Source organism: Mizuhopecten yessoensis, unplaced genomic scaffold, assembly GCF_002113885.1.
Source record: "Mizuhopecten yessoensis strain PY_sf001 unplaced genomic scaffold, ASM211388v2 scaffold10021, whole genome shotgun sequence".
NCBI lineage: Eukaryota > Metazoa > Mollusca > Bivalvia > Pectinida > Pectinidae > Mizuhopecten > Mizuhopecten yessoensis.
In genome coordinates this window covers 16999-33109 of record NW_018408339.1, presented here as the reverse complement: position 1 = coordinate 33109, position 16111 = coordinate 16999, and the positions used below count along the sequence as shown (strand labels likewise).

Sequence of the window (16111 nt, the reverse complement as noted above, 5' to 3'; positions counted from 1 at the left end):
ATGATATTTCAGTACTGGGATACAACCTTGTGGTTCGACCGTGGAAACACTTGAGAAATAGTCTGCTAATGCGTAAGCCTTATCTTGATCAGTTTGAGCGATTGTATTTTCGTTTCCACACTTAATGTGCAGCTCTGGGATTCCTGAATTTGATGTTGTTTTGGAGCTTGCATATCTCCAAATCTTCTCGGGGTTATAATCTTAACCTCTTTCGCGATATCCCTTTCTATACTTCTTTTGCATTTCCTTACCAAAGATTTTACTTGGTTTCTGGCTTCCACATATTCGTTGTATTTCTCTGCAAGCTCCTGAGTTTCTTTTTTATAGCCTGTACAGTTTGGTTATCTAGAGGATTCTATTTTTTGTTTCTTTCTCGGATCCTTTTTGGAAAATGTCTATCAATTGCGGATTTAATTCTCTTCTGAAACATTTCGGATTTTGATCTTGAGTCCGATGCGCGGCTTATTATTTCCTTCCATTCTATCGATAATTCTTTTCTTACTTGTTCGTAATCGCCTTTGTTGTAACTATACTTAGCTGTTTTGCTAAATCTGTGTTTTTTGTACAGTTCAATTAAAAGAAAATTAGTGCCATGATGACTCTTTCCTAGTCCGCTTTTTATTTCAATGTTACTGATCGTATCTTGTTCGTTTGTGAATATCAGATCTAAAATACAGGGCTCGTTATTAGATCTCATTCTTGTTGGATTCTTTATGTGTTGAAATAGAAATGCATCTTTGGCCGATTCGAGGAATTTATATTCCAAATGTTGTGCTCCTCTAAACGGAATCCACCATTTCCAATCTATATTTTTGAAATTAAAGTCCCCCATCATTATTAAGTGGGATGTTTTTACTTCAACTATATCGGTAAGTAGCGCGCATGAATCCATATTATTTTCGTCTACGCTGTTTGAACTCCTATAGAGGCATCCGATTATTAAGCTGTTTCTTTTATCAAGGTTAATTTTAATCCACAATTGCTCATTAAATGTTTTGTAAATTGATATTTCCGTGGCTCCGAGATTATTTTCCGTGTATAGGATGATTCCTCGCGATCCATTTTCTTGTTCTATCTCCCCGGGAAATACTTCAAATCCGTCGATATCAAACTCGGCCTTGTTTATCCGGTACCTTGACTATTTAGGACAAGCCTCGACTACTCAAATGATATCTTAATTCTCCTCTCTGATTATAGATTTCAGTTCGTCTATGTTGTTTGTGAGTGTGTCTGCATTTGTAAAGATACGTCGGAATTTATTCGGAAGGGTTATTCTTTTCAGGCTGCCAAACGGACGATCTTCCTGTTCCACGGTGGCCTTCTTACCCGGTGTAGAATTCACCCGATTCTCTCCTTTCTCTTAATTTTGCCTCATCTCTTAAGGCGGTTTCCACTTCGCGTTCCGTTTCGGTGAGATTTTATCGTTGGTCTTTAATGCAGATATATTTTGAACAGTGATTTCTTTCTCTCGGATGATATAAAAGAAACCAACAGCGGTCTCGATTTTATCTTTGATTTATCATATTTGCCAAGTCTGATAACTTTGGCTACATTGTCCTCGTACTTCACTTTACCTATCTCCTGTATTTCCTTCTCATCTGCTACATTCCTCGCGGCTCCGTCTACACCACCGTTTCTCTAGTTTTTCCATCACTGAGTTCCGTAATAATATCTTGCTGGGTAACGGTGTCCCTACCGATGTGTTTGGCTTGTTGATGTTGTCCGCTTTCTTCTATGTTTTCCTTAAACTCTTGTTTAATTATTTCTTAACTTGTGCCTCTCCAATGATTTGATTTTTTCCTCGAACATCTTCATTATTTCGGCACACTTGCGTTTGATCTGAATTTCCGTTTGGAGGTTTTCTCCACGATGGCGAGACAGGGAGGATAGAACCACATTGAGTCAACGGAGTATGCAACAGTCTCCTTCCCACGGAAGAGAAAACGGATTTCCTGTGACTTTGGTCCTAGTTCTGCTTGTTGACCTCGTCGTATGGGGCGTTGAATCTTTGTCCGGTTGTTTGTTTACATGTATATGTACATCTGTATGAATCGGGCAACAGTATTTTTTTTCATCGTCTAACTGAATCTGTGAAGATTTTTTAAGACTTCTTTTGCGTATTTCAAAAGTAAAGAAAATAAACTTCCGTGTGATAAGCATTTGGCGGCCTCGTTTCCAGATAAATCTGTGTCAGTCATTAATAAATTATTTTTATATTATAGCCTAACCGGGGCCATCGTAAATTTCTACCGGGTTGTCGCCTCACTGAGTCTATGTAAACAGAATACATATGGTATGTTTAAAAAATAAGGTTCACTTTATCATAACCAAGAGTATCGGATATAGCATTTCTGTACATAAATAAATTAAAACATTTTCACTGGATTTTAGAAAGCTGGTGACCTCCAACAATGTGACATTACGACAGGTTTTACGTAATATGATGTCAAATGCGTTTAACTTTCCGCATCACATATCACAATCTCAGTATTTTTTAACACTGGTTTGTTTATATGTCTCTTCTCGGATCCTGTTGTGATGCCTCGGTATGCCTTGGTATGCTAAAAACTGCTAAGATTGCCAGGACATTAAAACTTATTTTGCGAGCTATCGAATACGCCTGTTTGTCAAGCATATATTTCAAATAACCTGTTTCTAAACTCTTAACAGCTGCAAACAACTCAGTGTGCCGAGTCAGTAAATTCATCTGTCATAAATCATAGAGACATTTCTCCCAATTACATTTTAATACCTAACGTGGCCAACGTGAATGCATTTTTGTAACATTTTCTCACTCTCGTTATATGTTGCAAATGATACACGCACCTGTTTCGAGTATATCTTAATTACCTTAATTGTGTTTTTCACAGATGGAACAGATACGATATTTTTATGGAGCATATGAAATAGAGAGATACTCCAAACTGTTAGAAATAAACGTAAATATATTTTTCTCTAATATTTTGTTAGATGATTTAACAAGGGGTAATATTGAAATATTTAAACTTTAATTAAAACAAGAGGCCCAGAGGGCCTTAATGCTCACCTGGATAATAAAGCAATCATGGGAAAGTATTTCTATTACATAAAATCCCTCAAATAGTACAGAGGAAGAAGGATTTTGAAGACTTAAACCTCAAATTCCCCTAGTGGGCACCTCAACTCTGCACCCAGCGGTGCTACACCCTCCATTTATACAAAATGTAGTCGCATTTGCCCTTGGACATGGAATTCCCTTGGCCCAAGGAAGCTCCAGGCCAAATTTGGATAAAATCCATCAAATGGTACAGACGGGGAAAGATTGTAAAGATTTAAACATCAAATTCCCCTATTGAGCCCTGCCCCTTTGCACACAAGATGCCACACCTACCATTTATACAAAATTGAGTCATCTTGGCCCAAGGATGCTCCAGACCAAAGTAGGATAATATCCCTTTATCCCTACGGTAGAAGAAGGCATTTCAAGATTTTACCTCTATTTTCCTTATTGGACCCCACCCAACTGCCCCCAGGGATGCCACACCCACCATTTATACAAAATTGAGTCCCCTTGAAAGAAGGATGCCTTAGAACTAGTTAGGATAAAATCCCTTCACTTGTATGGTAGAAGAAGGATTTCAAAGCTTTTACCTCTATTTCCCTTATTGGGCCACGCCCTCGGCCCCCAGAAGGGCCACAGTCACCATTTATACAAAATTCAATGCCCTTGGCCTAAGGTCGCTCCAGACCAAATTTAGTCAAAATCTACTGGGCCGTTCAGGACTAGTAGTGTTTTAAAGGAAAAGTTGACGGAAGAACGACGGACGCCGCATCATGGCACAAGCTCACCTGGTCTTCGGACCAGGTTAGCTAAAAATCATTACAAAGAATGTCTAAACCTACCGATAAGTAGCATCGTCACGTTATAAAACATGTAATCGACCCCATGACAGCTAGGGAGTAAATGAGTGTATAATTTATGTAATCATACACAATTCTGTAACTGTTGACAATTTTAAAAGGATCTGCAGCAGTAAACCATCGTCAGAATTGTTTTGAAAGCTGAAATCAGTACTATTGTATTTGGGAAATATTTACTTAACTGTGATGCACCGTTTAAAATTATTAACTGATTATATTTACAATTGCCACTGTTTCTGAATCGATAACCTAAGTGTGAGCAAGTCTGTTTATTTCTCAATAACTTAAATGTAGAACATGACCCAGTTCACCGCGTATGAATATATGTAAATATTGGCGGACTTCTTTCCGCAAACCTCATGTCAATGTTTACAAACAAACGCTAGCATTTAGACTACCGTGCGTTCGAGACACCAAATGCTGTCGGGTTCTAGACAAGACAGATCACGTTCATGACCGGTCATAAAAATGAAGCTAGTGTCAGAAGCTACAGTCGCTATTGTTCGTCGGTACAAACAAGCTCCACCAGCTCCACTCTATCATCTATGAGTGTCGGCCGCCATGACACAGAAACGATGGCTATCGTTCCTGGAAATGCAGGTCAAAGGACCTGTTACAGGAACAAACAAAAAATTGTATGAAGTAAAATGTGGATATTTATATTTTATTTAAGTAAAAATATTGAAATGGAGGAACTTCTTTTTCTTTTGTTGTCACGGAGAAAGTGGGCGGAGTTTAGCTGTCTGTCAACGGCTTTTGCGAATGGCTGTTTCGCATGGATCAATATTACGTCAAGGTAAATGCTTATATCCGACTCTTTTCATGGTGTTAATTGTTGTTAAAAGAAAATATTGTAAATATAAGGATTAAACTTTCATTTGTTAGTTTATGAGATACTAAATACAATGGAGAAGTCGGTACATTGTTCGTAAACGCTTCCCGTATACGCAATTTACCTCGTGCTCCATTGTATTTATTATCTCATAAACTAAACAAAATAAAAGGTTAATCCTTAATTATACTTCATGCATTATAAGTGTGCACCCAGGCTTGTACCATCTATAAACTGTACGCCTACAGCGAAATATCACATATCACACATATATTTGATCTTACATAACTTTCCAATGAAGAACTCGTTTCATAAATCTCATATGAAATGAAAACGGGTGTAAGATCATTTTTTTCACATAATCAAGATTTTTGGCATTTATTCGTGTAAAACGACAATTTTCATGCATGATTGAAATGTAAAAAGCCGCCATTTTGACTCTAGTGCGAAAGTCTGTTACAATCAATCACAGGGTTGATAGGTCGAATTACATGGGTTAATACGCAAATCGATATGACGTACACGGGTATATTCGCTGGATAACACAGTACATTATTTGATATAAAAACATAATCGACGGTCATAATGGACAGAGGTATGAGTGTCTGTAGCTACCAGGAAGACACGTGTTTCGTTTGATAACGAACAAAAAACTGAGACAGACTTTTCATTGTAATGTGTTTGTGGTTTAAATTATATGCAGTTTTGATAGGTGATTTAATGCAGCATTTTTATTATGACACGTGTTAGAGTTGCTACAATTAGATATGAATTGAACATCCTCAAGCACTAGCAAATAAATAATTAGTGATAGCTATAGGCTCGCTAGCGCGTTTGTGCACGTGCCCAAATATTGCACTGACCGGATACAAATAATGTTTGCCCACCTGCTTCGTGGGGCATGTCCATACCACGAAACGTTCAACATTAACACTATCATAACGATGCTCTGCTAAGTTGAAATGTATTTGATTAGGATAGATACGAATAGAAATTCCTAAGTGTCAGATCTCGCCATCCTTTGTAGGTAGAATTTGATTTCTATGAATTAACATATACAGTTTGCTATGCTCCTCCATGTTTGTCTGACCATGTCACAGAACAATGCATTGCATGTCTCGTTGTTATCGCGTGACAGGGCGTAGCTCAATCGAATAAAGTCGCGTAGACGCTGGTGACTATCATATTCAGGGCGTATATGTTGGCGGGGGAGCGATGGTCGACACAGCCATGTCTGTTCATGTATACTTGATGGTTACTTGCCTGGCATTTAACACCGATTCAGGTACGTGTTGTTTCTGTGATACAATACATTTACAGTCCATGTATAATAGTGCTCATAATTATAACAGGTGTAATTATGAAACAATAGAGTGCATGTGTGTGTAAATATGATTCATAACAGTATATATATGTGTGTGTAAAATGAATGCATTTATTTAAAGTGTGTGTAATTATGAACAAAATAGTATAAGTATAGTATATGTATACCATTAGGTATTGGACAATATAAAAATATCAGAGAATTCAATAACTCATGGACATTCACTCAAACTTGGAAAAGTGTTTTCTGTATCAAATAGTAGTCAAAATCGCTTTTCAAATAGGGTAGTAAATAAGTGGAACTCCTTATCAGAGGCAACAGTTACAGCGAGCTCTATGAACATATTTAAGAGTAACCTGAACACTGACTTTTTTTAAAACATAACCTTCTACCGCTAGCGCAGCGAAAACATTAAAGAAACGATGTAAAAGATTTAAATTGGGCCAATACAAGCTTTAAGCTCATTTCCCGGCCATCCGGATCAAGGTGAATCAAGGTAAATCATATGATTGTAATCCCTAATAGTACATGTAAAATTGTAATACCTAATGGTATATGTAGGCGTAATTATAATGTATAATAGTGTAGGTACAGATATATGTGTACTTATAGTACTTTATAATAAACAGTGGTTGTTTATATAATTGCAATCCCTTATGGTATTTATATGTGAAATTTTGATACATAATGGGGGATGTTTGTATATGCCTAATAGTGTATGTACAGATGTATGTGCAATTGTGATATCATTTATAACATGCAATGTCTGTGTACTAAACCCGATGTTATGACGAAGAATAACAAAGTTAATCAATACAGGTGACGTTTTAGATGGAGGAAACATTAAAACACATTCTTTGTTATTGATCATTAACATCTGTTCAAAACATCTATATCAGTTTGCTTCAAATATCTTTATTGATTCTGTTTTTTTGTTCTTACTCTTTACGACAACCTTCAGTCAATGTATATGGGTTTTACTGAGTTAATGTGTAATTACACTGGCAACGTCCCAGCTTAACTTCCTGATACATGCAGGTCATGCATATACGGTATGCTCTGCTTTCATGCAGATCTTTGTGTGTCCAAACCAGATATGATTATTCACACCACAAGCATGCTATTGTGTGTGTAGACAAAGGATATCTAGTTATTACAATTTGTCTGCAGACACTATTACATTTACTGCTTGCAAATTGGTGTGATCCAGTTATATACAAACAAAAAATACTAGGACAATTAATATACGTACAAATGAACTGTGTTATATATTAGGTAGAAACAAATGTTTACTTAAATGAATTTCATCCATTGCACTTTGCCATTCATAAGATGAGTTTCCTAATAAGATGTATCTCTCTCATGCCATGGTTTGATCTTTGCGTGAAGTAATCTTACGCGGTTGGACGACATATATATATAGTCTTTGTTTCTAATCGAGTTTTGGAAGAAACAAAACACCAAGCTGTGAATAATCAATTCAATCTCTATCGATTTGCCATATTTAATCCATGATAGTAATTGTATTTGCTGGTGCAATGGATAGGAATGGAATGAAAGGGATTTAAAAGGCTCCTACTAACGTATTGACAGATCAAACTAATTCTTAAATTTAGAAGCATTGTGTGGTAAGTCGTGTACAGTTTCAGCCGTATAACTCGCTGTTGTCGTCATTTGTAAACATGGTACTCTTTACATGAATGCATTCTATTATTGGAAACATTATATTAAGCGCGTGCGTTATAATAGAAGGCCTGGCTGAATCCTCTTTCCCAAACAGGTTCTACATAAACATCTACATATTGTTTGATGAAAGGTATTCTTGACAGAGGCTAAAACTCCATAAACAATCATTTGTAATATCAAAACTAAGTATGCCGTAGATTGCGGTGAACATTTTTAGCATGTTTGTAGTTAGTGTGGTGTTTAAACACGGATATGTGACATACTTCACCTCAACGTCGTGCCGACAAGGTGTAACGTGCCATTTCCAAAACTCTTACACTATCCAGATTGTTATACTGCCAGAAAATGTTTCAAGTCGTGTTTGGAAATTCAATAAATTCGTTTCCTTTTAGAATATAACACTAGATAATTCGAATTTGTACCGAATAATTTTAGTTTAAATTATTGTGACAACAGATAAATAACACTAAAATCTTCATATATTAAAAAAAAAGCAACGAAAACTGGAAATGTAGTTAAGTATAAATAGCTGCATATCCGTCAGAAATAGGAAGTGAAAATTAGGAGATGTCTATGGTATTAAAGTGAAAACAGCTCCAGTTAAATGCATGTATCATCTCCAATTCGATATTCCGGAACTTGTTGAGAATATTGTTATTTTCATGGTAGATACAGTATATGTCATTCTGACAAACCAACTACATAGCAAGTGTTTCCGACTTGTGCGTCTTTAATCTACATTGTCGGCAGTTTACAGTCGTCGTCATGATTTGATCTACTTCGTGATTTTAATATCTGCCATAATATCGACATGCTCATTATACATATAGAGAGATCGATTTCTTCATTTCCTCTGCTTAAATAAATTACAAATATTGCAGTTATTAATAGACAATATAATAACATATTAACATGTTAACAGAAAAAGAGAAAATCGCACAGTTCATTCGTTTATACACTGCAAGCTACTACAAGCTAACTGTTGTGACAGTGTTTAACAGCTGTTAGTATAAGATAACTGTTGTGACAGTGTTTAACAGTTGTTACTGTAAGCTAACTGTTGTGACAGTATTTAACCGCTTTTACTACACGCTAACTGTTGTGAACGTGTTTATCAACAGTTACTACACGCTAACTATTGTGACAGTGTTTAACCGCTTTTACCTCAAGCTTACTGTTGTGACAGTGTTTAACAGCTATTTGTACAAGCTAACTGTTGTGACAGTGTTTATCAACAGTTACTACACGCTAACTGTTGTGACAGTGTTTAACAGCTGTTAGTATAAGATAACTGTTGTGACAGTGTTTAACCGCTTTTACTACAAGCTAACTGTTGTGACAGTGTTTAACAGTTGTTACTACACGCTAACTGTTGTGACAGTGTGTAACAGCTGTTACTACACGCTAACTGTTGTGACAGTGTTTAGCCGCTTTTACTACAAGCGAACTGTTGTGACAGTGTTTAACAGTTGTTTGTACAAGCTAACTGTTGTGACAGTATTTAACAGCTGTTACTACACGCTAACTGTTGAGACAGTATTTAACCGCTTTTACTACTAGTTTACTGTTGTGCCAGTGTTTAACCGCTTTTACTACACGCTAACTGTTGTGACAGTGTTTAACCGCTTTTACTACACGCTTACTGTTGTGAACGTGTTTATCAACAGTTACTACACGCTAACTGTTGTGACAGTGTTGAACCGCTTTTACTACTACGTAACAGTTGTGCCAGTGTTTATCAGCTGTTTCTACAAGCTAACTGTTGTGAACATGTTTATCAACAGTTACGACAAGCTAACTGTTGTGAACGTGTTTAACCGCTTTTACTACGAGGTAACTGTTGTGACAGTGTTTAACAACTAACTATTGTGACAGTGTTTAACCGCTTTAACTACGAGGTAACTGTTGTGACAGTATTTAACCGCTTTAACTACAAGGTTACTGTTGTGACAGTATTTAACCTCTTTAACTACAGGGTAACTGTGGTGGCATTGTGTAAAAGCTGTTATTACAAGCTAACTGTTGTGACATTGTTTAACTGCTGTTACTACCAGCTAACTGTTGTGACAGTCTTTAACAGCTGTTTATATTTGTAAATACAAGATAATTGATGTGACAGTATTTAACCCCTTTAATTACAAGGTAACTGTTGTGACAATGTTTAACAACTGTAACTAAAAGCTAACTGTTGTGACATTGTTTAACTGCTGTTACCACCAGCTGGGTGTTGCGACAGTGTTTAACCGCTGTTAATATTTGTAAATACAAGATAATTGTTGTGACAGTATTTAACCTCTTTAACTACAAGGTAACTGTTGTGACATTGTTTAAAAGCTGTTCATCTGGTGGATCCCAACTCCTCGGGAAAATAGTTTTGACTGTTGACTGATAAGGCATGAAACAACTTTATACTAAAACCTATCTGTTTAGACAGTGTCTAACAGTTGTTACTGTAAGCTAACTGTTGTGACAGTGTTTAACAGTTGTAACTGTAAGCTCATTGTTGTGACAGTGTTTAACAGTTGTTACTGTAAGCTAACTGTTGTGACAGTATTTAACAACGGTAACTACATGCTCACTGTTGTGACAGTGTGTAACCGCTTTTACTACAAGCTAACTGTTGTGACAGTGTTTAACAGTTGTTACTGTAAGCTAACTATTGTGACAGTATTTAACAACGGTAACTACATGCTCACTGTTGTGACAGTGTTTAACCGCTTTTACTACAAGCTAACTATTGTGACAGTATTTAACAGTTGTTACTGTAAGCTAACTGTTGTGACAGTGTTTAACAACTATGGCTACAAGCTTACTTTTGTGATATTGCATTAACAAGTTTGTGCTATGTATTTTTTGCAGATATGTTAACTTTGTCTATAACTATTTGTCGTATTCAATAGCGTAATGGTCATCCATCCTGTAAGCTAGAAGAGTCATATCACATACAGCTGTAAAGAGATGTAACACATGCATGTTTTAATTTTATATCATATAAGTACACAACATATCATATTAATACATTACGTGTGAAGAGCAAAATATTGCTACTGGTGCATACAGGTTTTACTGAAGGAGGATGAATATTTATCTGAACGAGAATCCCCCTGTATACTGTCACTATACAGTACATCAGGTGTAAGGAGGACACGGTTTGCTACTCAAGTGTGAAACACAGATAGTATCGCTTTCCCCTGATGAACATCGGCAATGAACTCTACATGACACTCATAAATTACCAGGTAGGACGAAGGCAGATCCGTATCCGGTTACTATTTGTTGTGTGGTACCATTGTTGCTCTGCCGTCTAGCCTATTTCTACCCCTTCACCTGAGACAGAATGTGAAAATGATCACCTTTAAAGTCAATAACGTTTCTTCCTTGCTGGTATGTAGTAATAAAAATACTATCAATAAAATTCAGCCAGGTTAGTATTCAAACAATCAAAGTTGGAGAAGTACAACTCAAGGTCATTGACAATAGATTTTTGTGTTTACAACTGGGGAGAAGAATTTCTATAAATTCCTGCTTGGAATGCGGAAAGGGTAATGACATTTTTCCATACGCCTGACAACTGGCTTTTAGATCTCAGTTTTATAGCTTTTATAGTTATATGAATCACCATAAGATCAATTCACGGGAAACATAAAAAAGTTCAATAGTAAAAACGTTATTAAAACATGTTACACTACTTTATAAATGCTATGTGACGAGCGTAATTGCCCTCGACGCTTCATTAACCCTTTCACCCCCATGTAACTTTAGTAGACTCTACGAGGCATTGGTATTGATGAGTCCATTATGGTCTACAGTGGTGAAAGGGTTAACTACATTATTGAAAGTGATGGGGATGACAAAGCCAATCTACAAAAGATAAATGTACATAAAAAAGAAGCCAAACTTGTTTTTATCATATTTTAAGAATAACACAGGGGGGGGGGGGTCAAAGTTTATTTCCAATTTATTTGCCTAAAGGGACAATCAATAATGAAAAATAATAATCTCTGTAGCATACGTACCATCATTTCTATCAGTGTTTCACAGATGCTATGTGAGGATCGTTTTGAATAATCATATACATGTATTTACCATTGGTTGATTAATATGTTTGATGCCTTTTATTTTACTTATCATCTTTTTCGTATTTGTGAGGTATTCTTGTTATCGTTAGTTAAACACACGTATGGCAATGCGACAAGAGAGTACCGAAGTGTCAAACTCTTCAAACTCAAATTTTATCAAACTCGGAAAAATATGAACAAAGGAAAATTTTACATTGAAACTTTGAACAATTCGAAAGAGAAGAGGAACAGGGTCCGTGTTCATGGAACTGCTCTGATGCTTAATCTCAAACCCTGTGCTCAATCCAGATTTCTTGTTCCGGTGATAAATTTATATATAATCACAATTCGTCAATGTTTTGGAGGAGCTGTGGAGTTTTGGAAATATACCAAGTCGAGTGCCATCTTTAATACTTATACGTGAAATGTTTACCCTCTAACATGTACATGATTTGAGTATGTTTCAAGAAGTTGGGTTGAGCATACAATCTATCCTTGAGTATGAGGGGGAACTTCATGAATACGGTCTCAAGTGTTCCCCGAAGGTACGCGTCTTTTGTATCGACATCAGCAATGTACATCTATCTCAGATCTAAGTAATGTCTCGTGATATATCGCCAAAAATAATAGGGAAGACAGAGCAGAGAGATAAAGACCCAACGTATTACAATGGAGGCTATAGTGACCAATTATGGTTTCTTTAATGTCCCCAACGCAACAGAAACAAAAGAAAAAGAAAACAATTCTGCAGGTGGATGGGGGCAATAGTCGTCTTGAATTCATGTGCTTATATGCTACAACATCAGGTTATGTTTACATCGCATCTTTAATTCTGGTTGTAATTGACCAACGTAGTGTCATACTTTTTTCTTTGAATTTCTTTACTGAGCGATGCTTACTGTGCGACTGTTGTTTATTGTAGGAACGCTGAGTTGTATTTCTTTTTCTTTTTATCCAGCATTCGGCACGACAGAGATACAGGCAAAAGGCGGTGTGGTCCAAGCCGTGGGTGACATGAACATATTCCCAACGTCAGCACAGTCCGAATACGAGAAAGTATATTGTACGTATCTCAAACAGTATTTCCTATATGTATGTTTTGTTCTTGTCCCTACTTGTTCACCCTCAGTAGCAGACTGAAATGTTCTAGTTTGATCTCCGCAAAAGTTTAATTAACGTACTTAAGGGAGGTAAACTTTATCTTGGGACTACATGCTTACAGCACTTGTAGCTGTGGTTACTTGTATAGTAAAGAGAAGTACTCTGGACATGCCTGTCTGAACGTTTTGTTTGTTGCCTACTCTTCGTCGTTATCTGAGTAGAGTTAGCGGTATATATGCGACAAACATCATTATGATTTTCACAAAGTAGTTCTTTACTACCCCCTTCTTATAATTGTAGTTCTGGAGTATACACTTCCGTCGGTATATTGCCTTTCTCGCTGGTTCCTGATATCAATCAAATGTTTTCTAGCTCTACATACAGATCCTTCTCTCTCTTATTCGGTCATGTAAGATAACCATGCTTGCTGAGTCTAACTTACATGGGCTCATCACATCGCGTAGTAATACAAACACTAAGGGGAGCAACTCCGATGGACAAGTAATGTTCGCCCGGCTCTGTATTCATTAATTGAATCTATAATTTCATATATATTAATTAATTACATGATCAGTCATGAGTTAAAAATTTGACAGCAAAAACATTTTTTTTTTTTTTATATTCAACTAGGAACTATATTTTTCTGCGCACTAAATGAGATGTACAGGAAGTAGCGATGAGGTTCAAAGACGGCGCTTAGAAAATTATCATGGAAATGTGTTGTTTTTATGCGTGTAACAATGTTGCGGTTTGAGGGTATGGAGAATTCATTTCTACTGCTATTTTGTTTTTAAACCACTGAAAAAGTATCTAAAAGCTGTAAGATAGCGACCGCCTGTGTGCATTGAGAGGTGAAGTTTTTGTTTTTAATGGTAGATATGAGAGAAAATCACTCTTTCATATGTAACGGTAGGTGGATAGAGAATCCTCCCTCGGGAATCATAATTAGGGTAAAACGATAAATAAACACCTTATCCGAAAAATACATTTAAGATTTACACAATCAAGGCGGGTAGTATTTTTCATTGCTTTTTAGCCGCATGTTTAATTAATTAGTTTCCCCCTCCAACAGAAAAAAACATAGTATAAGAACTAATTTAATTGTTTTCATTTCCAGGGCGGGCATCAACTCTGGTGCCAACGAATTATACAGAGGTGGTCAAAAGTTTTGAGACTAACTTGGCCATCGCACCGTCTCGCAGTACTTCAAATGACAATTTCGTTAATTCCTTAGAGTGTGACATCAAAAGAGCGAATGTTGTAGCCTGCCTGAAGATGTTCCCGGTAACCCCTACGTCAAGGTACGAACGAATGTACTGTATATCAAGCGCTCTAATCAGAAAGAAGACGAACAACCAATACTCTTGCAGCTGCGAGACGTGTACCCCGGATGTCCACTGTTGGCTGCCGTGTCAGACACTGGCCAAGTTTGGCATGGCTCCAGACAAGGACTGCTTCTGTACTCCAGTGACAGGAGGAGATGGGGAAGGCCCAGTCCCGACATGGTGCCGGAGCCCCCAAGGACAGCCAGAGTTCTTCACGGAATGTCACAGCCCATTGTTTTCATACACATGTGAATTATATAAAAATTTCTTTGAAAATGGATTCAGCCTCACACGTGATCACTACACAATTTTTAAGTCGTTATCATGTAAAGGAAAAACCACTGAAAAATTACTGATATCGTGCCTCAGTAATGCTCTTGTACAAATTGTGAAAAACAGATCTGTGGCTTGTGCTCATCCTTATAAAGACGTCACTTCCTGTTTAGACACCTTCCGCAAGACAATGAGTATATCTGTGGACCCAGTATGTCAACAAGCGTTACAATCCTGGGACCAAATGTCCCCAAATAGCTTCCAAATGTCTAACGTTGATTTTGAAAAGGAACTCTCTCCAGTGCGGTTTAGTGTTATGGAATGCTTGAAGGTTTTGTTATAGCATGTAGTACGAGGGAAGGTTAATGTCAGAAGTTTTAAGTCGTAACTTGCGCTGTTCTCCATTTTATGAACTTCTAACCGATATTGTGTTCATATATTTAAACAATCTATTTCATGTCATTACTTTACGTTCAGTATCAGAAATAACAATTAAAATTCGGCGATGTTTTCGTAAAGTTAACTTATGCGCTTAACAAAAAGAAACAGATTTAAATAGGTTGGCTGTACCACCCTTCTTGAATAGCGTTTTTGAATTGTTAGTAGCAGGATGCTATTTTACACAGTGGCTGACACCTTTTGGAAACATCTGTCGGTGTGGGATTTTGGGACAGACAGCAGGAATTCTTGTTCTGACCTCACTGATTGTGGTGACTGACAGAAGGTAATAAGTTCTTTCAAATACTGTTCCATTTAGAGTGTTGCGTATATCGTCATGGTCTTGTACTGTAACACATGCAGCCTATGGGGTATATGCAATACTGATGTTATGCTCTTTGTTTTGAGTAAGGTAAACAATCTAGGATCAGAAGTATTCTGAACTCTCTGGGGACAAATTGTGGCACTGTAATAGCGAGAGCTGAACACATTATGAAGCAATGTTTACATTACAGCAAACGTGTAGCCGAGGTAAAACCTGTTGACATTCCATACATGTTCCTTCAATATATTACTTACTAACACGACAGTCGCGTGACTGTTATATAATTCGGATGTCAGAAATAAAAAAAAATTCGCGTGTTGAAATATAATCAGAGCAGCGAGTGCGATCGTTGACGGGACTGAATACATTAATAGGCGTGTCTGTCGACAGGATTTGTTTTCATCATTCAAAACGAACGGGTATGTAGCAAAATGTTTGTTCTTTGAAACGAGTTGGCTAAGTGTCATTGGAGAGCACAAGTGTTGTCAATTTCAAAGTAATCATGAGCTACAATATGAGGGTGTTCTCAGTTTCCTCACTTTTTAGGGAACAAAGAAAAGTGTTGATATAGGAAGACAATGGCAAACCAATTAAGGTATGTTTCAAACTTACCCCACAGGTATAACTTACCTGTGTGAAAGTTACCTGTCTGACTTGTAGCTTTTCTGTGTATGTGATATGTAAGGTATTTGTTGGATATATATTTTAGAAGTTTTAATAAATTTTGAGCGGTATGAAATTGATGAAAAAAGATAATAAATAAACACCTAATTGTCTGTTTATCAAACTTTAGGTTGTTAATTTATGTGATACGGAAGGTGGGTTTTTTTTGGGGGGGGGGGGGGGGGG

The 16111-nt window shown here is 36.9% G+C and overlaps 1 protein-coding gene across 1 annotated transcript; it reads left to right on the top strand.

The window, feature by feature from the left end:
• The first annotated feature begins 5655 nt into the window (after positions 1–5655).
• Positions 5656–15927, top strand: LOC110459301. Its single transcript, XM_021511484.1, has 3 exons — positions 5656–6017; positions 12759–12863; positions 14019–15927. The coding sequence occupies exons 1-3, from the start codon at positions 5948–5950 to the stop codon at positions 14840–14842; spliced, it is 999 nt and encodes a 332-aa protein (XP_021367159.1). The 5' UTR covers positions 5656–5947; the 3' UTR covers positions 14843–15927.
• Positions 15928–16111: the final 184 nt, after the last annotated feature.

Excerpts from the sequence above, each read along its gene's own strand:
- LOC110459301 (XM_021511484.1), top strand. The coding sequence starts at position 5,948 with ATGGTCGACACAGCCATGTCTGTTCATGTATACTTGATGGTTACTTGC. Across the intron at positions 6,018-12,758 it reads GGCATTTAACACCGATTCAG|CATTCGGCACGACAGAGATA; the intron begins GTACGTGTTGTT and ends CTTTTTATCCAG. Across the intron at positions 12,864-14,018 it reads CGAATACGAGAAAGTATATT|GGCGGGCATCAACTCTGGTG; the intron begins GTACGTATCTCA and ends TTTCATTTCCAG.